The sequence below is a fragment of the Lontra canadensis genome, unplaced genomic scaffold (genome assembly GCF_010015895.1).
Source record: "Lontra canadensis isolate GAN:19392208 unplaced genomic scaffold, GSC_riverotter_1.0 scaffold35, whole genome shotgun sequence".
Classification (NCBI taxonomy): domain Eukaryota; kingdom Metazoa; phylum Chordata; class Mammalia; order Carnivora; family Mustelidae; genus Lontra; species Lontra canadensis.
The window spans coordinates 8,791,227-8,818,208 of record NW_022631029.1 but is presented as its reverse complement, the minus strand read 5'-3'; the positions used below and the strand labels follow the sequence as shown (position 1 = coordinate 8,818,208).

General features: G+C 58.1%; 1 protein-coding gene across 8 annotated transcripts in view; it reads left to right on the top strand.

Moving 5' to 3' along the window:
* Window positions 1-26,982, top strand: part of CACNA2D2 (calcium voltage-gated channel auxiliary subunit alpha2delta 2) — a 138,915-nt gene that overhangs the window by 52,771 nt on the left and 59,162 nt on the right. For all 8 annotated transcript variants that reach the window (XM_032868143.1, XM_032868142.1, XM_032868147.1 and 5 more), the window contains exon 3: window positions 16,961-17,077. In XM_032868143.1, coding sequence (XP_032724034.1) covers window positions 16,961-17,077 — 117 coding nt within the window. The remainder of the gene's footprint in view (window positions 1-16,960; window positions 17,078-26,982) is intronic.

Here is a 26,982-nt window from a genome sequence, read left to right as displayed (position 1 = left end):
TGATGCAGTCATAACCAAAGCCTCCGCCAGTTCTGCAGAGAGCACTGGAGCCGGCCTCACCCCTTGGAGTTGTCCCCAGCTGGGGTCAGCCCTTCGTGCTGCTCTGCCTGACCTGTGTGTCCACCGAGCACGGCTGAGGCAGCTCCCTGCTCTCGGGCCACAGCCCAGGCTGGGACTCTGTGGAGAACAGGCAGCAGCTTACAGCTGGGGGAACGAGGGCTTGTCCTGAAGGCGGGTGCGGGGGCGTCTGGGCAGCACACCACAGCAACCATGGTGTGGTGCCACCCAACTCAGATCCAGGTTCTCCTTGTGCCTCTCACCAGCTGAGACCTTGGGCAAGTCCCAAGAGCTCCCTAAGCCCAGGGTCCCAACTGTAAAATGGGGCGTGGCCAAGCCCCCACCTTCCAGGACTACTAAGTGGGACCTGGGGGCACTCAGACTGGGAAGAGCCCGAGGCTACACATATGTGAGGCAGAGGCAGGTGGGGGTTCCAGACTTAGGGACCTCCAACCACTGAGCTAACAGGCTCCCCATCCTCTCCCTCTACAAGGAAATCAAGGTGTGGGGCAGCCCCGGTTTAAAGAAATCAGAAATGTGGGCTAAGTCTGCATGGTTAATAAAAGCTTGTCTTTTTTGGCTACTGGTGATGAGTGAGATGACCCAGCATTTGGTCAAGGGGTCAGGGGTGAAAACAGTGTTTCCTCTGGAGGAGCAAGCAGAGGGTGTCTCCTCAGCTCTGTAGATTAATAAATTAGTGGCCCACGGTCGCAGGCTGGGTTCCAAGGGCTGGACCCCCAGATGAGTGGGGGCCGTGCAGCATCTAGCTCTTAGTAGAAGGGGCTAGTAATGATGGGGGCGAGCACAGGCACTGAGGACCGTTAGGAAGTGGACAAGGAGTCCTTGCAGAGGCCATGGGCTGGTCACTTCTGTGGAGGCTTCTGTAGTCCAGGTGGTTCTCGACATGCCACAAATGACCCCTCAGTGGCAAGGGCTCCATGCACAGGGGAGGTGGCTCAGAGGCGGTCCCATGTCCAGGAGCAGCACAGGGTCAGAGCCTCTGGATCGTGTTGGCCAAGAACACCTATGATGTCAGCCTGGGAGGCAGGCCCCGGGGGGCCTGACCGTGGGTCCAGGGGCCCTGGGGGTGCGGCTGCAGGCAGGGTGGAGACGGTGAGCTGGGAGGAGACGGTGAGCTGGGAGGAGACGGCGAGCAGGGAGGAGGGGAGGCTCTACGATGGGCATGCGTGTGGCGGGCATGCCTTTTAAAACTATCGTCAGCCTTGGTGTTCCAACAGCCTCCTTCACTTTGTAAAAGCCTTTTCTTTTGAAAAATAAAAGAAGATTGGAGGCAAGTACAATATTTGGCTGCGGCGGCTGCTAATTTGGCACTGAATGTCACCTCCGCCTTTCTCTTCCCTGATGCCAAGTGCTCCTTGCCTGGCTCTGGGTGGGCGGGCAGGGTGATGGGGGTGCAGGGTGGGCTCCCCGAGCCTCTTAAGATGCGAGATTCATTTCCTTAAACACACATTGTCTCACTCCAATTTCACGTCCGAGCAGTTCTGGCGAGGAATTAGCAGCCCCTGGGAGAGAGCGGGCGGGTTCTGTTTACACGGGGTGGGGGCGGGCTGGAGCTGGGGGGTGGTTTGGACAGGGAGCCTACAGAAGACCTGGGTCAGGGGCTGCCTTTCCTGGCTGGACAGCTTTCCAAGGGAGCCAGGCCTGCCTTTGTCAAAAGAATGCAGAAATCCTGGCCCATTTTAGATGTCCTGAGCACATGTAGGAGGGGGAGCATATAATGATTTGGGGAGCAACTCAAGGATATTGGGCTCCCAGGTCAGAAAGGACAAATAAGATCATTTGATCCTCTACCTCTGCCCCCAGAGAGGACTGAGACTGACGCCCTCCAGGGTGGGGTGCGCTAACTTTGGAGGCCGCACTTGGCTTTTGACTCGGGTGCCCTGGACCCCTCCCACAGGGCTCCTCACCTCTGCCTGCACATCTCCACCGGCCAGGAGCCTGCCCTCCTACAGTTCTGTGGGAGACGCAGCCCTGCTCCGTGGTGCCTCCATATCCCGATCAGTTCTCAGGGCACAGGCTTGCACACAGCAGTGCTGCCCATGGACCAGCCGCCTCTCTCGCCTCCTTCTCATCAAGGCGCTCGGGGGCCTCCTTCTCATCAAGGCGCTCGGGGCCGTTGTATGCGGTGACAATGGTCTTAAAGAGGAGGCTGAAAAGGGTTAGCGGCACTTTAACCCCCTTCAATGGTGCCCTTCACGGGCATGACAGCAGCCTGGGGAATTCAGGCCTCCCTGGTGTGGGCCCATTTGGGGACATTCTTCAAGGCTGGGGTTACCTTCTTATGCCCTCTCTACCTTCCCCCACTCATACCCACATTCACCCCCCCCCCTTCCTCAGCCACCAAGCCTCACCCTTCAAGAGTCTTGGTCCTGGCCTGGGCACCCCCTAGATGCCAATTCAGGGCTGAGCCCAAGGAGTACTGTGGGTGAGGTGGCCCATCCCCCAGCTCTCCTGGGCAACTGCTCATTCATCACCTCCTAGAGGGGAAACCTCCTAATTTGTCAGCCCATTAGCCGGGCACAGGCAGCATATGGACCCCGTTTCTGCTGCCCTCTTCCTGCCTGCCTGGGATAGCAACATCTGGGCTCACTACATGGCGAGATCCAGCTTAGCTCCTTCGTGGGGGTGGGGGCGGGGCACCATCTTGCCCCATGGCTGAGCCCCTCAGTGAGGCAGCCAAGGGTTAGCACCCGGCTTCTCCAGCAAATCCACATTTGGAATTAACAACGAAACCTCACTAAAGCCACAGTCTGGGGAGAGCCCTGCTTTTAGGAAACTGGGCTTTATTTTTAGCGTTTAGAGAAAGGTAATTTTTCTTACCCACTATCAGCAAGGAGATCAATTGTTTTCGTTGTGTTTCTAGATCCTCTTGTCTGGGAGTGGGGGTGGGCAGGAAGGATCACCTCGTCCTGCGGTTCCTGTCTCGCAGGGGAAGGAATTTGCGCCCTGGGGCTCTGTCTGCTGCAGCCTCTGGAGGGCGTGCAGGGGTCTTCCATGTCTGTGGGATCAGTGGCTGGAAGGAGGCACCAGCCCAGTGTGCATATGTAACCGGGGCTGGGCTCTAGTCCCTCTGAGATGACAGGCAGGGAGACGAAGGACTGCTCAAGGACTCCCCGGGTCCGTCATATGCACAGTGTGCACACAGATGTTCCCCAAGGCCTACTGTGTGCTGTGCTTGAGCAGAGGGACAGGGGACTCTGGGCCGCCCTCAGAAGGATGCACCTGCCTCATTCATAGTGAGCCTGGAGGAGTGCACGCTGGGATACGTGCTCCTGGACACACACGTACCCAGGAACCCACACACACCCTGGAACACGTGCTTAGGCGTGCATTGCACACTCCCAGGAATACCACCCCACTTTGGTGTACCCATCCTCTGCTGTACACGAACACACAATGCCTCCCAGCATACGTGCACAGACGCACACTCAGGCACATACACGGGCTCCTGCATCACCTGCATTTATGGCAGGAGATAAATTTACAGTTCAGCAGCCCTAACTGGCTAGCACGGTAAACTCAAAGAGCCTGAGAGCCGGGGCCTCGTGGCACGTTGGCAGCCCAGCAAAGCATGGGGCTGTGTAGGAGGGCTTCCCCAGCCACCTTGGCTGGCCAGCCTTCCCAGGCAGAGCACACCCAGTTCCTGGCTGGAAGAGGGTCCCGTGCAGAGACTATCTGTGCCAAGGTGGGGCTGAGAAGCAGGGCACTACCTTAGGGCCTTGTCCTGGGGCCTCTTCAGGGCTCCCCAGGGTACTCTCCCAAGATGGAGGTGTCCAGGCCCTGGGGGACAGAGTGGACAGGGCAAGGGCATTCCGGAGGCCCTGCTGTGGATGTGGTTATCTGGCATCTTAGCCTGGTTCTGGAGCCTGGAGGAACGGGCTTCTGGCTTAGACCTGAGCACGTCCCAGTGAAGGTATGGCAGGGTAGGGACTGTAGTTGGATTCTGGAAAGGCTCAGATTTCCCTAGGGCTCCCTGGGGGCCAGAGGAGTGAAGCCTGGGGCATGGGCTACCTACCCCAGTGTACACGCAAGAAAAGCAGAGGGGTTAGGGTACACTCAGAGGTACTGAACAGGACAGGCCCGGGCCTCTTGCCCCCATTCTGTCCTGCATGCCCCAGGAAAGGGGCTGTGGAAGTCCTTCCCCAAGATCCTTCCCCAGCACCCCTGGTGACCTGGGCCTACAGACCTTGCTTGGGGGAGAGGGAACCTGTGAGTGGGCCTCTGTGAGGGGTCTCCCAGCAGGCCCAGTGGCGTGGGTGGGGGAGGGGTTATGAAGAGCATTGCTTCCCCAGTCTCCTCTCCCTGCTAAGGAGGAAATAGGGCCACCTTACATAATTGGGGCAATTTGTTCCGCTCTCGTCCTGCTGGTATCATTGCCCTCGTCGCCTCCTTGCTCAGGGAGCCCTTGACAGAGCTAGAAGCTCAGGCGTCCCTCCCTCCTGCTGGAGGTCGCTGAGCAGAGGACACGGGAGCCCAGAGCATCGACACCGCTGAGACCTGGTGGGCATCTAGGCCTGGGGAATGTGGGGGAGGGAGGGCAGAGGGGACAGAAGCCCAGGCCTCCCACTCCCAGTCTGCCAGGTGACCCCACAGTTGTCAGAGAGTTCCCACCCGAGGCTCCAAGGAGGGGTGGAGGACAAAGCTGCCTCTGTCCTGTCACTAGACACCCCTGCCCAGCAGCTTTCTTCACAGGCCTTGTGCCTACTCATTCGGCTCTGCCTTTGTCTGCCATCCCCGGCCAGGGGGACGCTCTTTCTTGCCTATCCATTTCCACTCCTCTTCTGGAAAGTCTTCCCCACCCTCCCTAGCACAGAAGGAGGTGCCAGCGGCTGGAGCCTGGGTCTTCCTGGCCCTGCCCTGCTCCTGACCCCCTCCCTTTTAGACTCAGTTTACCCACCTGGATCCTGAGGTGCTAGACTTCCAGATTGGCGAGGCCGGGATGGTTTCCTGCAGGTAGACACACCTCTCTGGGGCATGCCCACCCCTGGGTCCAGTGGGGATCTTCCTTGTCCTCCCCACAATCCCACCGGGCAGACCGGCTGGACAAATGACAGCTAGGCCTCAGGGCCTGATGCATTCTTTGGGTGCCAGTGGGCCCACTGAGGATTCACTGGGCACCAGGCCTCAATCTGAGTGATGATCCTGGGCAGATGAATTAGGGGCTTGTTGTCCTGAAGGGGCTGCATTTCCTGTGAGGGTTCACCCAGGTGCCTCTGAATGATGAGCTCTCCCGGAACATTTAGAACAGGGTAAGGTTTGCAAACACCTGGGTTAGCTGACCCCCACTGATGTCTGTAGCCCCCGGGCAAGAGGCCCCAGGGACATAGCTAAAGGGGCATTCAGAAAGGCTTCCTGGAGGAGGAGGCCTGGGAGGCAGGGTGGGGGCTCTGGAGGGTCACAGCTTCCCATGGAATGGAGACCAGCTGGGGGGAGGAGGGGGCAGGGGTCTGGAAGCTGCCCCAGGCTGTGCTTAGTCTGTGTAGCAGTCATTGAATCCCAGCTCCATCAATTACTCTGTGCCTCAGTGGCCTTGTCTGTGAAATGGGGACAACAACTAGGGCTTATGAGGGTTCGACACAGTGGATGGCCAGCATGGATGCCCGCACAGGCCCCACTGGTGTGGGCAGCGTTTTCTGCCCCCATAAAATGATGACGGTCCTCAACCCATCAAGTAGCCCCCAAAGCTGGGTACCGAGGAGGTGGCCCACCTGGAGTGGGAATCCAGACACAGCATCTGCCTCCCCCGAGCACAGCACTCTCACTTCCAAGTTCATGGCTATTCAGATCAAGGGCCCTCGTGGTGCTCGCCAGTGTAGCTGGGCACCCGGTCCTGTTTGCACAGTTCGTTTGCACGGTAAACACTGCATGCGGACTCAGTGAAGACAGGCGCTGGGCCTGGTGGCTGCTGGGTTCTCACACTCACGGAGTCACACTCACGGAGAGAGCGCCTGGAGCTGGGCCCTCCCAACCCACAGTGCAATGCGGGGAGGGGCAGAGAGGGACCAGGCTGGCTCAGGAGCTCCCAGCTCAGAGGGGTGTGGAGATCACCAGCCCCCTCGCACTGGGAAACCCTCGTGTAGTGAAAATCTGAAGTTTCCCTGTCCAAATGATGGGAGAGAAGGGGTCCCCTCTGGTGTGTGTCCCCAGCTTGTGCGTGTCCTTGGTGCACACGCGTCCCCAGTATGTGCCTGTCCTCGGTGTGGCTCCAGCGTGTGCAGGGCCTCCATTGTCCAAATACCGTTTGTTTATGTCTGCTTCCGACATACACAACAGAAGATTTTAGGGCACTTACAGAGATACATAAAATTCGAGAAGAGCCTATAAATTGGAAGTAGGAGAAAAATAAAAGAAAAACAAGGGGAAGGACAGAGATGGGGTTGGGAGTCGCTGATGCAGGATGTGGGTAAGATAGCCCGGCACGGCTGTGCTTCCTCGTACCCTCGTTTGCACACTCACAGCGGTCTGGGTCCCGCTCGGCTCTGGCCCCCTCTGCCTTGTCAGCACCCGACACTTGAGGCACTGTGACCCTCCTAGGGACCAAATCTAGAAGCCACTCTCCGTCAGCCATGTCCTTGTCGCCACAAGACCCAGCACCCTTGCTGTTAGGAATCTCCCCAAGGCCATGTCCATCAGCAGGATTTAGGACCACGACCTTCAGGTAGTGCCAACCATCCGGGGCCAGGGAAGCTTCACTGCTTAGAATGTATCAGATGGCTGCAGACCACCTTTTGAGGTACGGATGGAAACCCACAGAGCTTCACCCAGGTGATACCCCGTGACAGCCAGTGGGTCCATCCAGGCTGTGGTGCTTTCTCTATGAGCCTAAGTGTGAGGCCTGGCAAGGTCCCGAGCAGCTTCTGGGGCACTGGCCGGAATGTGGTGAGGTCGGTGTGTGTGTGAGCTCGTCTGCGAGGTCTGGCGTGTGTACCTGGAGCTACAGTGTGTGCACAGGGATGGGGCAGGACCCTGCGGTGACGTTGCCCCCAAACGGTCCCCCCTTTTTTTTTTTTTAAGATTTTATTTGTTTATTTGACAGAGATCACAAGCAGGCAGAGAGGCAGGCAGAGAGAGAGAGAGGAAAGGAAGCAGGCTCCGTGCTGAGCAGAGAGCCGATGCTGGGCTCGATCCCAGGACCCTGGGATCATGACCTGAGCCGAAGGCAGAGGCTTTAACCCACTGAGCCACCCAGGTGCCCCCAAACGGTCCCTTACCACAGGAGGCCACAGCTACCTCCCAGCCTTAGTTCTGTCTCTGTCTTTCTCCCCTATACCTGACTCTCATGTTTTCACAAAAGCAGCTGGCCTGAGGGCCTCTCCTTGTGATTGGTGCTGTCATTATCTGGCGACACCTTCAGCAGCCAGTCTCAGGAGCAAAGGGCAGACTTCCAACCTGCAAGGCCTGGAAAGTCTGGCCCTGCAGGACAGCGTGGGGCAGGGAAATCTGTGAGGACCTTGGGAGCAGCCCCGGAAGGAGGCCCCAAGAGAAGCCAGCAGCACCTTGCATTTGACCTTTCATCGTTGAGGGAACACCCCCAAGGCCTGGCTGAGGCAGCTCAAGGCTGTGTGGATGCCGAGGTCGAAGGCTCATGCCAAGCCACACACTTGGTAAAGAGCAGAGCCAGGATTCGGGCCACAGCTTTTTAGCCATTCTCTGCTGCAAGTGGAGGGGGCTCCGGGGACGGGAAGGGCTCCCCTTGGGACAGATTCTGACCCTTTGCCACTTCGATTTCCTCATCTGTGAGATAAGAAGCCACCCAGCTGCTGAGCACCTCCTGGTGCCCTTGTCATAGGTCGGGGAGGGGGACGGATAAAGAAAAATCAGGTGGGCCCGCGCCACCCTTCCCAGTCCCTGCTGAGAGGATGGAATGGAGGTGATGTGGGCAGAGGAAGTGGGCTTTGTCCTTTGCTCTGTGCCTTAGGGCCAGCCTCAAACTCATCTAATGAGGGTGTTTATGGGGGTAAGTTTCTGTCACTCTGGACTGAGGGACAGTGACTTAGATAGGATCTCCATAACAGCTAGAGCCATGAAATGATCAGGAGTCTTCCCTGGGCCACCAAGGGTCTGCTGGCGCCCCTGCCCTCCGACTCCCAGAGCCCTGCACCCTGGCCTGCCAGGACTCTCGCCCCCGAGAGGCAGAAGGTAGGGCCTCACAGGGCCCAGACAGGCGCAGGGGTAAAGGGACTGAAGAAGCCAAATGGCAGACCAAGTGACCAGGCCATGTGTGGAAGAAAGGAGCTGTGCCCCCAGCTCTGAGGGCAGGGTCCACATCTAAGGCCATGCTGGGCCAGGGCTCCTCAAGGTGGTGACCAGGCTTGTGGGCAGGGGTGTGGGTGGGGGCTTCTGGGACCCTACGACCTGGATCTGCTGACTGGAGCTGAGAGGCCCAGTGTCATGGGCTCCTCCACCCCCAGCCTAGTCTCCAGCCCGTTTCTCCAGCCGACAGAGCCTTGGTTTCTTCAGTTGTAAAATGGGGACGATCACCATACCTGCTTTTGAGGAGCGTTCCGACTCAACTGGTGAAGCGCCGAGCCCTGGCTCACCACCTGGAGGGGAGGGCCTGTCACCCGCTCCCCACTCCCCGCTCTCTCCTTAGCTGAGAGGCTGAGGCGTCCTGGGGGAAGGAAGGTGGGGCCCACCCTGTGGGGAGACAGGGAGAGAGCCGAGCCAGGGTGGGTGGCAAGGGGGCCCAGACGCTGGCACAAACAACCTGTTTCCCATAAACACAGGCGCCCACACCAGCCACACGAGTTGGGAAGCGCGGGTGTGTTTACTCGCACTCCCCCGTGCCGGCTGGTGTGCTGGGCACAGCTTCCCTCCCAGCTGCCTCAACAGCCGGTGGCTCCCGGCTCAGGGCTGGCAGCCAGCAGGGGCTCTGGATCTGCCTGCAGTTGCATTCACCTCGGTCTCCCGTCCCCTGCTCCTGAGGCTCTCTGGGACCAAGTCTGGAGCACAGGGGCCCTGAGATTCTCCTCTGGTGTCCACGCGGCTGGGCCATGACATGCTTCCCTGCTCTGCAGGAGCACGTGAGTACACAAAGGCCTGGGGGCCAGAACTGTCAGTGACCCACACCTTGTGTTTGGGCAACAGGTGTCCCTCTAGGAAGGTCCAGGCACCCTCCATCCCCACAACCTGGCTGCTTTCCACTGGGGTGTGGACAGCACCCAGACACCTGGGCACACCCAGAACTGAGGGTGCCCAGTGCAGGCAGGTGGGGTTGCAGGGGCCCTGGTGCCCCGTGGGCCCTAGGATGCTAGGGCTCCAGGTTTCCGCTTCTCGGCTCTGGGAGCACCTTGTCTGAGCTGGGCAGTGGCAGCCGTGGGAGGATCGTGCATCACCTCTGTGAGGTCGGGGCAGATTCTTGGCTGGAAGGGAGTTGCCATGGCCCTGCATCACCCTTTTGAGATACACAGGTGCCCAGTGCTGACACAGGCAGTCAGGGACACTGGAGTATGCCCTCCCAGCCCCATGGACTTGACCTTCTGGCACTGTCATCTCTGTGATAGCGAGACAAGCCCCTACCCTATCAGATTCCTTTCTCACTTCCCACCCACCCCAGACAACTTGCTTGGCCACCAAAGGAGCCAGAACCTAGGGAAGAAAGTCACAGGCTACAAGCTTCACACAGGCTCACAGGAGTGGGAAAGCTGCTGTCTAATGACAGCAGCCTAGAGACCAGCAGCTGCACATGACCATGAGTGAATTCCTGCTCAGCACCCTTGACAGCTGCGCTTGCATGCTTCCTGTGACAGGGAGCTCCCTCTCTATCCAGGCAATGTTCCCACGGCTTGGGAGTTTGAGTGTGGGAAAGTTCCTCCAGTTTCCCCTAAGCTGGAAAATGCCCTGTCATCACGGGTGCCATCAGGAACCTCAGACCCGGGCCCTCAGGAACATTGGAGAAAGGATTTGTGCTTGGAGCTGGGTGGAGCCATGCCCCCCGCCCCCGCCGCCCCCAGGACTGCTCTCACCTGAAATACACAGGCCTTAACACGAAGAGGCCTTGCTCCAAGTCAAGTCTGGAATAATGGATGGATAATCAGGATTACTGTGGTTTTAAAGTCAGCTTAGAAATTCACATCTGTTTCAGAGGCTGAAGATGGGCCACACCCAGGAATGGGCCCTGCACACGCTCTATCTTGGAGGCTCAGGCCTTGCCTTGTGGTGAGCGGTCGACCTCACAGAGGTGGGGGTCTGCGTGGGGGGCAAGTGCAGGGAGGGCCTCGCAGACTGGCTCTAGCTCAACTGGCAGGATTGGGTTTATTGTTTTGTGTTGGGTTTTGTGTCTTTTGAAAAACAAGAGACTGAGCCTTTTTATGACATGGATTTTACAACGTAACGAGGCAGCGTAATTTCCCATTCTCAGCAGCAAGTGCACTTTTTACACTAATTGCATAATTAGACATAATGTACTAATTGCGGTAATGGATGACAGTCAACTAAACTTTAACTTTAAAAACAGGGAGGCGTTGCTGGGGGTGGCGGCGGGGCTCTGTGCCCCTGTGAGTTTTTCTAAGGGAAATCTGCCGGTGGCGAGAGCTTCTAGCAGCTGCCTCTGGGGGGCTGAGGGGCCACTGAGCCACCAGAACCTTCTCACCTGATGGTCTAGGCCACACTCTCCCTCCCCTGAGCCTCCTGGGCGGCTACCTCCCTTTCTGCTCAGAATCCGACTGCCAGACTCCCTTTTGCCCTCCACACACCCCTGTACTCCTGCTGCTAAGGGGCCCACTGACTTCTCCTCCTCCCAGCCTTTACACCTGCCACTCCTCCTGCCCACTCCCCTTATCCCCCCACCAGCCCCAAGTCCAGCAGACTCCCACCCAGCCTTTCAGCCTCTCCCCTGTAAGGCCTTCCCAATCTTTTCCCAGACGCCCCCATCACAAGCAGGTCAGCCCCATCCCCGGTGTCTCCTGCCTGCCTCTCCCTGCCACTACCCCTCTGCTGTTAGATGACTGGGCGAGTCCCGGGAGGGCTGGGACAAGATCTGGTCCATTTCTGCTGCCCCAGGCTTAAGAGGGCCACAGAGCCTGTGGCGTGAATGTGGCGTGAGGAAATGTGAGGATGTGGGGCCAGGGCTGGGGAGGAAATGGAGCAATTAATGGGCCACCGATCTGGGGGGCCACATCCTGACCTGCTCCTGGAAGCCAGGCCAGGAGCCCTCCTCCCTGCCCCCACACCGCCTTCGTGTTATCCACTGGAGCCCACTCATGGCCGTGTTGGCATGGCCTGGGTGGTGTCTGTGACTTCCCGTAAGCGGGAGTTCATTCCAGGAAATACCTGTTCAGTATGAATGTTAATCATGTGGCAGCCAGCACCGCAATGTCCTGACCCTGCTTGTGACATGACACCATAGATGGCTAATTGGGGAGACCCCCCCACTGCGGGACAGTGGCAGGGTGGCATGGCCACATGAGGGCTGCCGTGACAGTTGGGGAATGTCAGCAGCTGGGGGACATGTCAGGGTGTGGCCCACGACCCCTACCGGTGCACTGACCATGTCCTGGGAGGAGCCCTTGCTGTGCTCTAGGGTGATGGAGGGGGCTACTCCCCGGCCCCCCAGGGAGCTGTCGGTCACACACAGAGACCAGGGCCTGGCATGTCGCCAGAGCAGCTGGGTCAGGGTTTTTGTGCACCCACTGGGGGACAGTTCCCCTTGTCCATCAGGAGCTGGGCTGTGGAGCTCAGGAAAAGCCCAGGAGCCACAGCCTGTCCTGCATCTATCCCGAGTGCTCTCAGGGGGAGGGGACCACAGGGCGCCCGGCTACTCCCTCGATCCTATGGTTTTCAGGGGTGATTAGCAGCTATGTCAATACCCTCGATTTCCCCCACAAAGCCAGGGGAAGGAGTAATCCTGCCTGTGCCCTGCCCAGGAACCTGGGTGGTGGGAGGGGGCAAGGGTGCTGAGGCAGTCAGCTAGCTGAACACCGATCTCAGCCTGAGCGTTTGAGGAGACAGCCAGAAGCAGGGCCCAGCCTGTGTCAAATCTTTCTCGTTCCATTTTCTTTCTGATTTAATTTTCCAGAGATTAGGGCCCGTTCACCTTCGCTGTGGAGAGGAGGCTCACGCGCGCCTGTTTTTACTCCTAGGGTTGGGTGGTTGGTTAGTTGATCAGGCTGATTTTGCTGGTCTGCCCCTCTGCCCCTCCAGAATGGATCTCCTGCCTCCCATAGTCCTCAGGTCTTCCATGTGACCCTGACCCGCCCCCCAGGGCCCCTGCTGATGCCCTGTGCTCCCTTCACCTTCAAGTATGGGACTAAGTGCGGAAAACCAGACTGCACAGAGTGGGACCCGAAGCAAGGGCTTTGGGGCAGACAGATCCAATTCGAATCTGAGCTCTCCTGTAGAACTTAAGCTCTCTGGCCTTCAGTGGCCTGTCCACTAAATGGGCATGATCAGAAGAGTCCCTCTTCAGGTTGTCCAGGATCAGTGAGGTCAAGTATGAAAACATCTGCCCCAGGGTGGCCAGAGCAAACACACCATCCTCCCTCTTCTGACTTTGCCCTGCTCCGCTTCTCCTCGCCTTCCTTTTCCTCCCCTTTCTGCACGCCTTACTTCTCTCCCTGGGCAGGCTGGGTGCTGGCTCAGGGCTAGGCCCCGCCGCCGCCAGCTTTCCGGGGCCCGTTGTCTCCTGTGGTGGCTGTCTCTGTTCCCAGGTATCTCAGAACTCAACCCCACTCCTAGTCAGGACGCTTGGGAGCTGTGGGGACGAGGTTGGCTCCATCCGCCCCCGTGTGGATCCCTGTGCTGCCCGTCCAAGGTCGCCGTTCCTCCACGTGCCCTCTGGGTTCACCTCCTCTCTTTATGTGCAACTACCCAGGGATGCAGGGGGCTGAGCAGAGGTTCTGGGGCCTCCACAAGCCCCGGACATCCCTAGGCCGAAAGGCTGGCCAGAAATACTGCTTGACTAAAGAATCAGTAGAGCTGAGAGAAGGCTGGGGTTGAGGCCAGCACCAGGGGTTAGGGGGAGGGGGGTACTGGGGGGGCGGCAGGGAGGGAGATGATGATGAGGGGAGGGATGGGGGACAGGTCTCCATAACTGATGGGGGGAGGTGCCCTCAAGGGGAGGAGGCCATTGGTAACTGGCACAAGGGAGGGGAGCCAGGGACCCCTAGGAACAAGGGGCTGCAAGCTGCCTCCTGAATTATTGTCCCTTGGGGTCTCAACTACCCCCATTCTCCCTGTTCTACATGCTCACCTGGCTCCAGCCAGCTTGTCTGCTCGTCCGCTGCCCTGGCCCACTACTACTCACCGTGTCTGTGGGATGGATCCCCTGCTGCCCCTCCCCCATCACGGCTGGTGTCAAACCGCAACCTGTAGGCCAGCTGCTTCTGCGGAGGTTGGGGCCCCGGAAGCCGTGCTGCCGTGGGAGCTGTTGGGTTTTTCCAGTTAGCTCGCTGGGCCAAGGACACCAGCGGGCATGCAGTCCTGCTGTGGTGGCCGAGGCCCCGTTCCCGGTGCACATCGGCCTGTCTGTCACATCCGAGCTGGGGCCAGGGACCAGGGCTAGAGTCTGGGGTCTAGGGGCATCAGCCCTGGCCATGCTGTCTGCCCTGGGCTCTCCCAGGCTTCCTGTGGGGCCTCCAGGAAGAAAGCACCTCCTCAGAGAGCATCAGTGGAGAAATGACCTGTCTCCCAGCGCTGGGCCATCTGCTGAGCTCGATCCCTCGGGTCTCATTGGGACGTGGGGCTCAGCTCATGGCCCACCCCAGGGGGCGGGGGCAATTGGAACAAGTCCAAGGGAATGTTACGAGGGGTGAGGCAGTTGGGGTAGAAAGAACGAGGGCTGTTTCGTCTCAGAGGCGAATCGAAGGGATTGGGGGACAGGGTTGGCTGGTAGCTTAACCAGCTCCTGCAGCTCTAGGATTTAGCCCTCATCTCCCCAGAAACACCTCCTAGCCTATTTTACCACCTTTGCTCTAGGAAGGATTTAGAAAGGCAGGGAAGGATGGAAGGGAAGCACGGACAGCATGATCAAAAGTGTGGTAGTGGGCATCAGGATGGGCTGGGGACCCAGAAGCCTGCAGGGGCATGCCAGGTCAATGGCTGGAGAGGCCTCAAATGCTGGCACCAGGGCCAAGAAGAGGGAGATCCTAGAGGGTCCCTGGGACAGGGAAAAAGTGTGGCAGATAGAGCCCCAGGCTCCAAGAGGTAGCATAGCTGCAAGCAGGCATACAAGGGTCAGACCAGGTCTAGCTGGTCCCAGAGCTCTGCTCTTGAACATGGAATTGGGCATATGCATTTTCCAAGGGTCCGTTACACACAGGCCCCGAACTTGGGGAAAGTTGGAAGAGAGCTGGCCTTGGCTATACTGTTATCAGTGGCATCCCTGTGTCTAGGCCCCTCTGTTGTCACTTCCAGGGCTCAGGCTGAGGTGTTGGAGACAAGGACAGGGTGGCTGGAAAGGGGCTGCCCAGGGAGGCCTGGGAGGAGGGTGAGGCTGGAGGTGGGCCAACCCCAGGAGACAGAAGTTGTCTGCCCAGGAGTGGGCGCCAATGGCTTCAGGTCCTTAGTGTGCAGATCCAGCAGGGCGAGTGGAGGCAGGGAGGAACGCGATTTCTTCTGCAGAATTCTGGTGATCTCCAACAATAGCAGTAGTGACAATAACATAGGATCCTTGCAGTCCTCCATCAGCCTGCAAAGCAGGGACTGCTGGTCTCTCATTTAATAAATCAGACACTGAGCTTCAGAGATGAGGTGATCAGGGGCTGCCACTGCTATGGACAGCCCTGTTTGGGACACGTCGGAATGACCTTGACAGGGGAGTCAAGTGTGGGAACTTCATCCCCTGCCCTGAGAAGCCAGGCAGCTGCGCCCCCTGCTGGTGCAAGTGGGCCAAGGGAGCACTCCGCCGAGGCTTCCACCAGTGTGGCTCAGACAGGGCCTCCACACGTCCCCCGTCCCCCGTGCTTGGGAAAGGGTATATTTTTAAAGTCCTGAAATCTGAGGGGCGCAGTCGGTTAAGCAATCGACTCTTGGTTTTGGCTCGGGTTGTGATCTCAGGCCCTGATCTCAGGGTCGTGAGATCAAGCCCCGTGCAGGGCTCTGCACTCAGTGTGTGGCATCATCTTGACATTCTTTTTCCCTCTGTCCCTCCCACTCATGCTCTGTAAATCAATCAGTCAATCAGTCAATCTTTAAAGTCCTAAAACCTGGGAAGGAGAAGTCTGGGAGGATGAAGAACCTGGCTTTGCCACTTGGGGTCAAATGGCCTTGACTTCTCCTTTCGTTTCTGAGTCTGTTTCCCCTAGCAGAGGACATTGGTCTCCAGCCTCCTCCCCACATTTCTCAGTGACACCCCCCCAGCCCCCCCACCTCAGGATCAGGCCCCTCCTTGACCTCTGTCTCCATCACTGCCTCCCATCTGGGGGCTTCTGCCTTGAGGCATGACCCAGGGAGCCCAGGGAGCAGCCTGGCCCTGGTGCCCACGTGGGGTCCCCATCCTCCCTGCTCTGAGTCCAGGCCTCACGCCTCGCCCTCTAATCGCCACTGCTCTGTGGGAAGGAGCGAATTCACCACAAATTATTTTGTTCTAAGAGAAGGACAAAAAAAAAAGAGAAGCTGGGAGGGATGGGGGGCGGCAGGAGGAGGAGACTGCCTGAGCCGGCTTTGTGTGGTACTTTAACCCTTGGACTGCTGGGCACTGGCTGGGTGGCAGGGCTGGGCTTGGGCACGCCTCGTCCCCCACCTCCCTCACCCATCCGCTGCTGGAGGCCTTATCTCCTCCACGTCTTGCTGTCACTCTCCCGACCTTATCTCGCCTGCCTGTCTCTCTCTCATCAGCTGCCTCTCCCACCTCCTTATCTCCTCCTCATCACCTCTTCTCTCCGTCTCTCTGCGTCCCTCCGTACACAGCCCGATGGCACAGCCCAGTGGCGGCCATTTGGTGGTGGCATGTGACCTCAGTGAAGGAGTCAGCTTGGGGAACAGACCTCCTGGGGTCATCTGGACGGACACGGGCAGGGGTATACGATGCGCACACTCACACACGTGCACACACCCAAGACCCTAGCCTGGAACAAAGAGGCCCACTGAATTCACTTCCTCGACTCCCGCAGAAGCCCTAGGCGGCATCTAGAGGCCCTACCCCACCCCACACCCAACACCCAGGCCCGTGCACGCAGATGGGTGTGTATTGAGCCATAACACACACACTCACACATGCAGAAGCAAACTGTCAGCTTTACACCCCAACATGCACGTGTGCACAGACCCAGTCCCCAAGGAGGAGAGAGGGGCTGATTTATTTTCCCCACAGGCCTTTTCCCTTTTGTCTCCGCCCCCATATTCTGTGCCCTGAATAACAGAGGAGCCCCTGGGGGTGCCCAGGGTTCCACTACAATTCTGTAAGTGCCCGGGGGCAGCACCAGCAAAAAACGGTATGGATGCCTGAGTCCTTGGGGAGCAGTGGCTAGGTGTTTCTGATGCATGTGTGGGTGTGTAGGTGTGTATAGTGAGTGTGGCAGTGTCTTCGTGTCAGCAGGCATGTGGTATGCAATGTGTGCTTATTGGTTCCTTCTCCCCCCACGCACACACCCTGCCTCCTCTCCAGCCCACCCTTCCGCCTCTGCTACTCTCAGCTCCGAACTCGCCAGAGGGGTGTTGCTTCTGTCTCCTGGGGGAGGAATCCCAAGTCCAGAGAAGGCAGTGACAACCCTGTCCAAACAACCACAATCAGGGCTAGCTATGGAATCTGCGACGGGAGCCTTCCTTCAAGTTCATGAGGGCACTGGGCCCAGCCCGCAAACATCCATGCTCTCTAAGTGGCCAGAGCCAGAGTTGGGGCGGGGCCAAGGGCTGGACCGTACTGGGCAGAGAGGATATGCAGGGTGCTGTGGCATGGGAATGGGGGACTGCCCTAGCCTCACCCCTGACTCCTGCTTCCTTCTAGATCTACAAGGACAACCGGAATCTGTTTGAGGTGCAGGAGAATGAACCCCAGAAGCTGGTGGAAAAGGTGGCAGGAGACATCGAGGGCCTGCTGGACAGGAAGGTGCAGGCGCTGAAGGTAGGTGCTGGTGTGGGGTTGAGGGTAGGCCAAGGGGAGGGGCCCTGCGTGGCCCAGGCAATGTCCTGGCCCAACGTGACCATATGGCCCTCTTGGCCCTTGGAATTCAGGCTGGGCCGTCACAGGCAGGGCAGTGCCCGCCTGGATGTGGGCAGCTAGGGCAGGAGCAGATGGTTTTATCAGGAAGAGGCTCCATGAAGGTGATCTGGGGTCTTGGGGGCCTTATGTGGGCATGAAGATGGGGCCCAGGCAGTCGTAGAGTCCTCTGATTCCTCTGCTCTGAGTATGCCTCCCTGCTGGTAGCTGGGAGGGTGGGCTGCAGCTCTGGTGGGAGGGAGTGTGGAGTGGCCCTGAATGGCCCACGGCGAATGCTGGAGCCCTGTGATGCTAGGGGTTGAAGCCCCTGCTCTGCCCATGACCTTGAATGTTTCTCTGCCTCCCTCTGAGTCCAGTCTCCCTGTCTAATCTTGAAGAGGTTGTGCCTGTCAGCTCGAGGGTGCTACCATTCCGTGAGTTGGCAAACCCTTCTAGGCTGCGTGAACGAGTTGTATGAAGCCAGCAGACACCCCCCTTGGCTTCCACCCACCCCTGGGTCGGAGGACTTCTGGAGCTGCAAGGTTGCCCTGGAAGGGTTGTGCAGTAAGTGAGGGAGAGTGCCCAAGCTGCCCCCACCATCAGAGGCACAGTGCCACTGCCCCAGCCCCAGCCTGTGCCAAAAGGAGGAGTACAATCAAAAGAAAATGAGTAGTGATACACATGACATGGATGAACTTGAAAACATTCCACTAAGTGAAAGAAGCTAGCCACAAAAGACCACCTATTGTGTGATCCCATTTGTGTGAAATGTCCAGAATAGGCAAATCCATGGAAATGGAAAGTACATTAGTGGTTGCCTAGGGCTGGAAGGGAGGCGGGAAGGGAGGGGGATAAGGAGTGTCTGTTAATGGGTAAAAGGTTCCTTTTGGGGGTGATGAAAATATTCGAAAATTAGATTGTGGTGATGGTGGCACAACTCGTGCTAAAAAAACAAAACAAAACACTGAATTATATACTTTATGTGGGTAAATTTTATAGTATGTGAATTGTGTCTCAGTAAAACTAGTTACAAAAAAGGATGAGGAAGTCCACACAAGCCATGACCAGGCTCAGGCCAGGGGCCTGGCTGGGTCAGATCAGGGCAATCACCTAGCCCAAACACCCACCACATCCAGGCCCCAGGAGAGAACTAGGACCCCTTTCCCCAGGAGCTGGGCTCCGCTGTCCCCTGAGGTCCCCTGCCTGCCCATCCTGTGTGACCTGCAATCATAGAACAGCGAGAGGCTGGCATTCTGGGACCAGAGGCCCAGAGGAAGTGGACCCTGACGGCTTCCCACCCAGTGTGGATCCAGACAACTTGGAGCTGGGCTCAACTCAGCCCAGCCTGACTTTCGTGTTCGGGATTTCCTGATCACAGGTGGGGGTACAACTGGAGAAAGGAACTGCCATGGGGTGGAAGTGAAGCCCAGCCTTTAGCTGGGACAGCAGTCCCTTGGAGTGGGGCGGGGTGGGGGGGTCCAAGAGTGTCTCCCCTGATCGTAAGAAACACTTTGCTGCCCATCCACTCAGCACTTGCTTTTCCTAGGACTGGGCCTGTCCTCTCCTGTCTCTCCTCTCTGTCTCTCTCTGTCCCATTCATTCCAGACTCCTCATTCGCCTACTACTTCCTTGCTTTGCTCCAGCTTACAAAGTGCAGGCCCCCAGTCCTGAACTTGAGTTGAAATCTTCTGATAAATTTGGGAAAAGGCATCCTTTGGGCCTTCAGGCCTGCTGCCCACCCCAGCTTTAGGACAGATGCCCCACTCGTGGAACCCAGGGCCCAGCCCCCTGCCCATCCTCTCCTGGCACTACAGCACTGGGGTCCCCCCCAAGCTCCTCCCCCAACTCCTAGACAATCAACCCTGACAGCCTGGCAGGGAGGGAGAACTCAAGGCCTGGGTTCTGATCCCAACCCTCTACCTATACCCCACATGCTGTACCCCACCCCATGAGGCAGGGCAGATGGCTCTCTCTTTCCCCTCCGCATCTGCAGCCTAGCCCATGGCCTGGTCCACCGTTGGCGCCAAATGCAAATTACTCTCAACAGACGAATGATGGAATAGGGCCTTCACTGATGGGGTACTCACCATGTGTGTGTCTGACACAGGCCACTCTCACAGCAGCCCTGTGAGGGGGGCTCACTTCACAGAGGGGAGGGACACTGGGATCTGGACATGCCGTGCATCAGGCCAGGATGTGAACCCAGGTCACTCTCATGCAAAGCCAGCCCCTTGACTCCCCGCAGGATTCCTGAGGTATGCACAGAGCCCACAGCCCTTACCTGCCCAGCATCCTGCTGGCCACGAGCTTCCCCCTCCTGCAGTGCTCCTGGCTCTTGGCCCACAAGATGGTTCTGTCCATATCCCCAGAGGAAGCAAAGGACAACCATCCTTCCCCTGCCTTGGTCCTAATTGTTCAGGATGAGCTTTGGTCTTTATTATGTTTTAAATTTGCTTTTAATCAAGTTCTGGCCCTTCTCTCCTCCTTTCCCACATTTGTTTGCAGCCTGAGTGCTTATGGAGGCAGGGATGTGGGGGGCTGGACCCCTCACCCCCCACTGCATTGTTCCTCTCTCCCTGGACCCCATCCAGTAATCCAATTTAAAGCCTCTTGCTCTGGTCTGGAATTTTAATTCGGGGCTTGCAAAGAAGAATCTGAGCAACACAGGGCGGAAGTTCACGGTCTCATCTAATCAGGGACAATCAGATGTTTGTTGCGAGTTTCTTCAAGCTGCACAAGGTGATTCATGGGGCCGAGAGTCAGGCAGGAGCAAGCCAGGTCAGGGGCCTTGCAGCACAGGCAACCAGCACTCTCAAGTCCAGGAAACCCGCTGGGCCTCAGCTTTGGACACATAGAGGAGAGCTGTCTTGTGTCTTATACTGCCGAGGGAGAAGGGTCCTCTGAGCCAGGGCCCACTTTCTGAGGGTCCTGAGTCCCAAGAGTGGGGGAGGGGAGGTGCCTGAGTTCTTACAGCACAGTGGAGGCAGAGATGGACCCAAACCAGGACTCTGCTATACTCCCTGCTGGGACCTTGACACACAGCCCCTCTCTCAGAAAGGTCATTTCTTCCTGGTTATATTTCTTCCTCCACGAGTCCTCCAGTTCACTCACGGCCCACTGCGTGCCAGGTGGTTCTGAGGGGACAGGGAGAGGACAGGCCCTGTGCCTGCCCTCATTGAGCACTCGGTCTAGTCCTGTCCCAGGCCTTAGTATCCTTCTCTGTGAAATAGGGACGTGAAACCATCCCTGCCTGTTACTTCTGGGCTCACAGAAGTACCTGGTTCTGGTTTATAAAGGCCACAAAGAAAAGCCAGTGTCCGCAGAGCTTGGGCCATCCTCAGCACCGTCCCTGGCATCTCTGCTCTGTGGCTTAGAGGAGAGGCTGCAGGAGGAGATGCAGCCTTTTTTTTTTTTTTAAGATTTTATTTATTTACTTGACACAGAGACATCACAAAGAGGCAGAGAGGCAGGCAGGGGGCAGGGAAGCTCAGGCTCCCCTCTGAGCAGAGAGCCCGATGCGGGACTCAATCCCAGGACCCTGGGATCACGACCTGAGCCGAAGGCAGAGGCTTAACCTGATGAGCCACCCAGGCGCCCTGATAGACAGCCTTGATAAGGTGAGGAGTGACCTCAGTGCAGGGGCCTCCAGCCTCCTCTCGGGGGTGAAGCCGTGGGCATTGTGGCTTAGTTGTCTCTTAGTTGTCCCAGAGAATGGGAAGACAAGGCCAGTGCATCAAGGGACATGAATGTGGCTAGAAGCCTGCTCTTGGGGAGACCCTCTTACCTCCAATTTCAAATTAGCCAGAGGCCGTGGAGAGGTCTGGCTTTAGAAACCCAGGATCTAGAGACCTTGGCCCTTCAGCTCTGCCCCACACTCCACCTCGGGTACAGCCTGTTGTCCCCAGGGCCGAGACCTTTCCACACGCTGTGCTTTTGCACCTTTGTCTTCATGCAGCGTTTTTAAACCTGCTTGAACACTGGAGTTGCTCGAGGAGCTTTTAAATTTTGACGCCCGGGCCCCAACCCAAACCAAATACCTCAGATTCTCCAGGGATGGGCCCGGGCTTCAATAGTTTTCAGTGCTCCTCAGATGATTCTGTGTAAGTTCAGAGGTCAGAACGTTTCCCTGAAAATGGGCAGAAATAATTCTCTCCCATGGTTATTGGCCTCTTTCTTAGGGTCTGCCAAGTGCATCGCCTAAGATAAGCCAGAACATTCCAGATCTCTCCAAATCCTCTCTACAAGCCAAGGGTATCTTATCCCCATTTTATATTTGAGGAACTTGAGCCCCCAAGAGGTTAAGCCACTGGCCCCAAATTTAGGCTTTAGGTCTGGGCAGTCAGGCTTCAGACCCCACATACTGCCCCCCAGTGCCGCCCTCGTCTATGCTACCACTGGTGGCCACATGGCGTTGACTGACTACAAGGGGAGGGCAGGGCTGAGGGAAGAAGGGATGGGGTTCTGGCCTCCTCTGACAGGGGCTTGCTCTGAGATGACCTAGTGACCTTGGGGAGGTCCCTGCCCCCGCAGGTTTTTCCTTGCACAGTGGAGACAGACCCTGAGCACCCCGCCTGGCCCAGCCCCGGGAGGCTGGGATGGATGGGACAAGGGGGCGGTGCAGCTGCAGCCTTGGATCTGGGGGCTCCAGCAGGCAGTGTTCCCACCCTCCATTGCCTCTCTGGAGAGCAAGCATCATTTAAGAGTAAAATTAAAAACCCTTCCGCACACAGCCGCCCTGCTTTCGCTGCTAATGGCCACTTAACCCAGTTAAACTGATGCATTGTTGGCAGTGGGGCCAGGTCTGTTCAGGAACTGGGCTTGGGGCTGGGTGCTCAGAGGAAAGGGAGGAATGGGCCAGGGAGGGGACCAGGGAGTGCCCCAGAGCTGTGGAGAGTACCACCCCCCCAACCCCCCCTTCTCAGTTGCAGCTTTCTTTCCAAGTCTCCATGAAAGGCGGGGTTTCTCTCTGATGGCATGACTGACATTCTGAGCAGGGTAATTCTTTGTTGTGGGGCCTGCCTTGCGTGTTTTGGGGTGCTGAGCAGTATCCTTGTCCTCTACCTACTAGATGCCAGGAGTACACCACTCCCCCAGCTGTAACAACCAAAAATGTCTCCAAATCTCGCCAGATGCCCCCTGGGGGCAAAGCTCCACCCCCGGTTGAGAATCACTGTCTAATGGGAAGAGATGCAGCCATGGGGAACAGAAAGCCCAGAAGCAGGGGCCATGGGGACCTCAGAGAGGTGCAGCCTGGATGGGGAAGCCCCAGCAGGAGGAAGATCCTTTTAGTTTAAGAGGGTAAAAGTGAGCTTGGGGCTGCCTGGAGGAGGCAGCCAGGATTGGGGGGGGGGGCAGGGAATTCAGCGATGAGAGAGAGCTGGAGGCTGGTTCAGACCTGGATCCACTCATGCACCGATTGCTGGGGGGGTCAGACGAGCGGATCAGCCCTGAAAGGAGAAAGCCTGGAGGAGGCCTATCCCAGAGTGGGAGCCTCAGGAACATTCAGAGAACAGGTACCGGGACCGTGGCTCTGCTTTCTGGCTGGAGGTCAGCAGCTGGGATCCGACTCCAGACTGGGGAAGCTGTAAAGAACCCCCGTCATGGGGGACAGACAGGGCAGGGGACTCAGCGTGGGCTGCCTCCGCCCACCCTGCTTGGCGCAATTAAAAGGTATTTATGTGGGGCCGGCAGTGGCTTCTGCCTCCCCTTCATTATGAACATTAAGAGATCTTGACCCTTCCACTTTCCTGCTCTTGAAAGGAGGCGCAGGCACGTGGAGCCAATTAGGCGCACGCGTGGGCGCCGGGGGCCTGAGCAGCCCGTTCTCCCTGATTGCAGCATTTACAGCTGATTATTCTCCCCTCACCCAAACAGCGCTGCTCCTTCCTGGCAAGGGGCCAGTGCCACCCAGAGGAGCCACCTGGGGCCCCCAGGGATGGGGGGAAGCGCTGAATGAGTGAATGGGCGCCCTGCGTGGGAACCTTGGGGACCCCCACTTCCCACAGGGAGGCGGCGAGAGAGGTGCCCATCAAGGAAGCAAGCGCAGGGCCCTGGCTAGCAGTGAGCACCCAGGAGACAGGCAGCGTGCGGCAACAGAGGGTGACCATTCAGGAGCAGGGCTTGGTGGGAGCGGCTCTGAGGAGGCGGCCTGAACGTGTGAGGGAGGGAAGGCGATCTGCTGTGCTGTCCCCCCACACATCCCCACGGGTCCTGGGACTCAGCATGAGCCTTGGACAAAGACATGCTGCTCCAGCAACTGATGGACGTGTCTGCAGGGACGGCCTCCCCTGTGTGCATCCCCACCAGCTGGCCAACAACCCGGAAGCCCCTCAAAGGCCTCCAGGCTCAGCAACCTCCCTGGAAACGAAGAGGGAGACGAGGGAGAGACGGTGCGGAGAGGGTGTGGCCACAGGGTCCTCAGGGGAAACCTCATTCCTCCTCTCCTCCTGCATGCCCTCGCTGGTGGTGGTCAGATGAGGGCCTGGCTCGGCCTATCAGGCCTCAGGAAAGGCTGAGCTGTGTGTTTGGACCAAGCTGTCCTGGTCCTTGGGATTGCCCCTGTAGTGGGGGCCCCTCTCCTGGCTCCTCCTCCAAGGTACAGGGGCCTTAAGAAGGGTCAGAAGAGCTGTGGCCATTCCCCAACATCTGCTTGCCAAGGGGTCTGGGGGCCTAGGGTGCAATGCCCCTGAGATCCACAGAGCCTGCTGGGTCCACCTTACACCCCCGGGCCCTGCTGCTGAGCTCACCCTCGTGACTGCAGGTCGGAGGAAACTGAAGGCCCATGGGTCAGACCAGGGAGCTCAGCATCCTATTTGACCTGACCAGCATGGATTGCCTCCTGTAGGGACACATTCGCCAAGGCACCCCAGGCCCAGATCTCTCTCCACAGGGGGTATCAGCCTTGCCCAACCAGGGGCCCTGCTCACTCAGTCATTGGGCAGACTTGCCCACTGCTCCCGGTCTGGCCCTGGGTCTGGAGCCAGTCTCCACTCACCATAGAGCAGAGTTAACATTTTACAGATGAGGAAACAGAGGCACAGCCTGGCTTGACCCTGCTAAAAACAGGGTCAAGATCCCCCCCCGCCCCCCCGCCCCCCCTATCCCCGCCCAGCATGTGTGCCTGGAAGCAGAGGATTGGAGGAAGCAGAGCCAGAGCAAAGGGGAAGGAGATGTTGGGGTTCTGCCTGTCAGGGGGCAGAGCACAGGCAAGGGCCTCAGGGCCAGACTTCGGTTGTCGGACACAGGATAGCACAGGCTGGGAGCCACTGCCCTGAGTTCCCTTCCTTTTTTTTTTTTTTTTTTTCAATTTTATTTTTTTATTTGACAGAGAGCTCAAGTAAGCAGAGCGGCAGGCAGAGGGAGAGAGAGAAGCAGGCTCTCTGCTAAGCAGGGAGCCCGATTCGGGGCTCGATCCCAGGACCCTGGAATCATGACCTGAGCCAAAGGCAGCTGCTTAACCAACTGAGCCACCCAGGCGCCCCCTGAGTTCCCTTCTTAACACCGCTGCAGCCTGACCGCCACAGGATGGGGAGTCTAGGCCTCGGGGTGGGGTGGTCAGGCGGAGGGAGACACACTGGATTCCACTCCCCAGAGAAGCCTGCACAGAGGGAGGATCCTCTCCTGCTTCTGCCCTCCCCCACTTGGGGGTCCCAGCTGGCCACGTAGGGCAGAGGCTGGGACGTGGAGGAAAAGGGCCTTAGGTGCCACAGGGACAGACCAGTCTAATTCAGGATCAGAGAAGTGAGAAATTTAATTGAGTTTTAATAGCTTCTGGCCCTTTGTTCTTAAATCCTCAACTACGAACGAGGGCTGGGGGAGGGGGAGTGCATCTAAGGCAGGGCAAGCCCGTGGCCCAGCTAGTCCCCCTCTTGGACCCCGGACTGGGAGCAGACAGACAAGCCACGAGGTCCTAACTTCAGAACAGCTGCCATGGGAGGGGCAAGTCTAAGGAGACAGCCTGGAGGTGGCAGTGCTTAAGCTGGTAGAACCCGAGAGGTGCAGAAAGGAAAGAAGGAAGGAGCCAAGGCCTGGCCTGACAGTGAGAGGGAGCGGAAGTGAGTCAGACTGAGTTCGCTGGAGCGCTGTGGGCTGGGAAGGGAGCCCAGCAGGTGCAGCCCATGCATGGCTGTTTCCACTGGAGGGGAGAGGGGATGGAGAGGCGACGGAGATGGGGGGCAGGGTTCACCCCCGAGTTCTGGAGTGGTAGCTGCACATCTGTAAGCATGGCCCCTTCACGGTGCAGCAGCTCTGGGAATGGCCAGTTCCTATGTCACCCCATTTGCTATGGCTTAAAATACATAGGGACCCATGCCTCCGCTTTGGCAGTGAGTACCTATGGGGCAAGTGAGCTGGCTCACAGGGCTGCGGGCAGGGAGGGCCTGGTGCCTTGGACCCAGCCCAGAGGGCTGGAGCAGCTCCTGGTGCCATGGTGACCCTGGGAGTATCCCCTAAGGTTTTCCTGGAGGAGGTCAGGTGATCCTGGCTTTGTGTCATGAGATACCAGGCATCTCCAGAGCGCTTTGCTTCTTTCGGCCTCTGTTTACCATGCTGAGCACCTGCTGTATACAAGCACCATACTAGGTTACCAGGTACAGAGATGGGGGAACAGACCTGTGGGGCCCCTCCCTTGAGGACTGCCATCTGCCGAAGGTGACAGTGATATGACCCATGCCACAAAGTGTGGACACTGCCCAGGCCTAGGGGACCTGGGGTGGGGCTGCGGGGGTTGCTGGAGATGCAGGCAGAGGAAGAGGCTCCAAGTAAGAAGGCACAGCAGAGGATAGACCAGAGGTAGAGAGGGCGCACACATGTCCCCCTGCCGCAGCCTCTGCAGGGACATGGTGACGGAGCGTCTTGCTTGGGGCCTCGGCTCTGCAAAGTATGCACACGGACACCATGAGGGGGTTCTTGAGGCAGAGGTGTGAATGGCTGTGCCCAGGACAGTCACCATTGCTGGCAGTCTAGTGGAAAGCTCACCTAGCGACCACAACCTGCACAGTCCTGACCTCGCACTGCCCCCAAAGAACCTCTGGCCGGGAGTACCCCCTAAAAATGCAGCCTGGCTCATGATGCGCGCAACCGGGCCCAGAGCAGAAGGTGGCCGAGGTTCAGGGGCGTGAAGCGCTGCTGGGCAGCAGCTCCCACTCTGCCCTTGAGTAGCCACACCAAGCCCTTGGCAGATCTCCCTTTCTCTGAGCCTCAGCTCCCTACTATATAAGACGAACAACAAGCATGGCCTTACAGATCTGTCATCAGAGTTTACTCCCAGGCCTTGGTGACGCCGATTCGGGAAAGGATACACGTGGGATGGGCCCCGTGGACAGGACTGGTCTGTGCCTAGCCTGGGACCAACCCTGGACTGTCAGCCTTTGTGCCAGCCCTCCTTACTCTGGATGCCTCATCAAGGACCCATCCCTAGCTTCCACTGCTGTGGACCACACTGTCCAATCTGCTTAACGCTTCCTGCCTCCTGGCACAGGCCTTGGGTCCCTTGTTTGAGAGGCTGGTCACGGTTGTCAGGCCCTTTGTTCTAGCCTTCCTGTGTTTGCCCACTCTGTGCCTCGGCGAATGGGAGTCGAAGCATGTTTGCTGTGTCAACACCAGCTGGAGCCGAGGGGATGAGGCCCTCTCCTCCAGCTGCCCAGGTGCCTTGGGTTCAGCCCCCTCCCGGGGTGGTTGGAGTTGGTAGGCAAGCGGGCAGCTCCCCACCTATGACCCACCTGTTCACCCATGGGACTGCTGGGCCTAGGTCGGGCAGGTGTGGGGAACCAGCAAGGGCAGCCCTGGGCAGGGAGCAGGACAAAAAGGGAGCAGTGCAGTCTGCCCTGTGC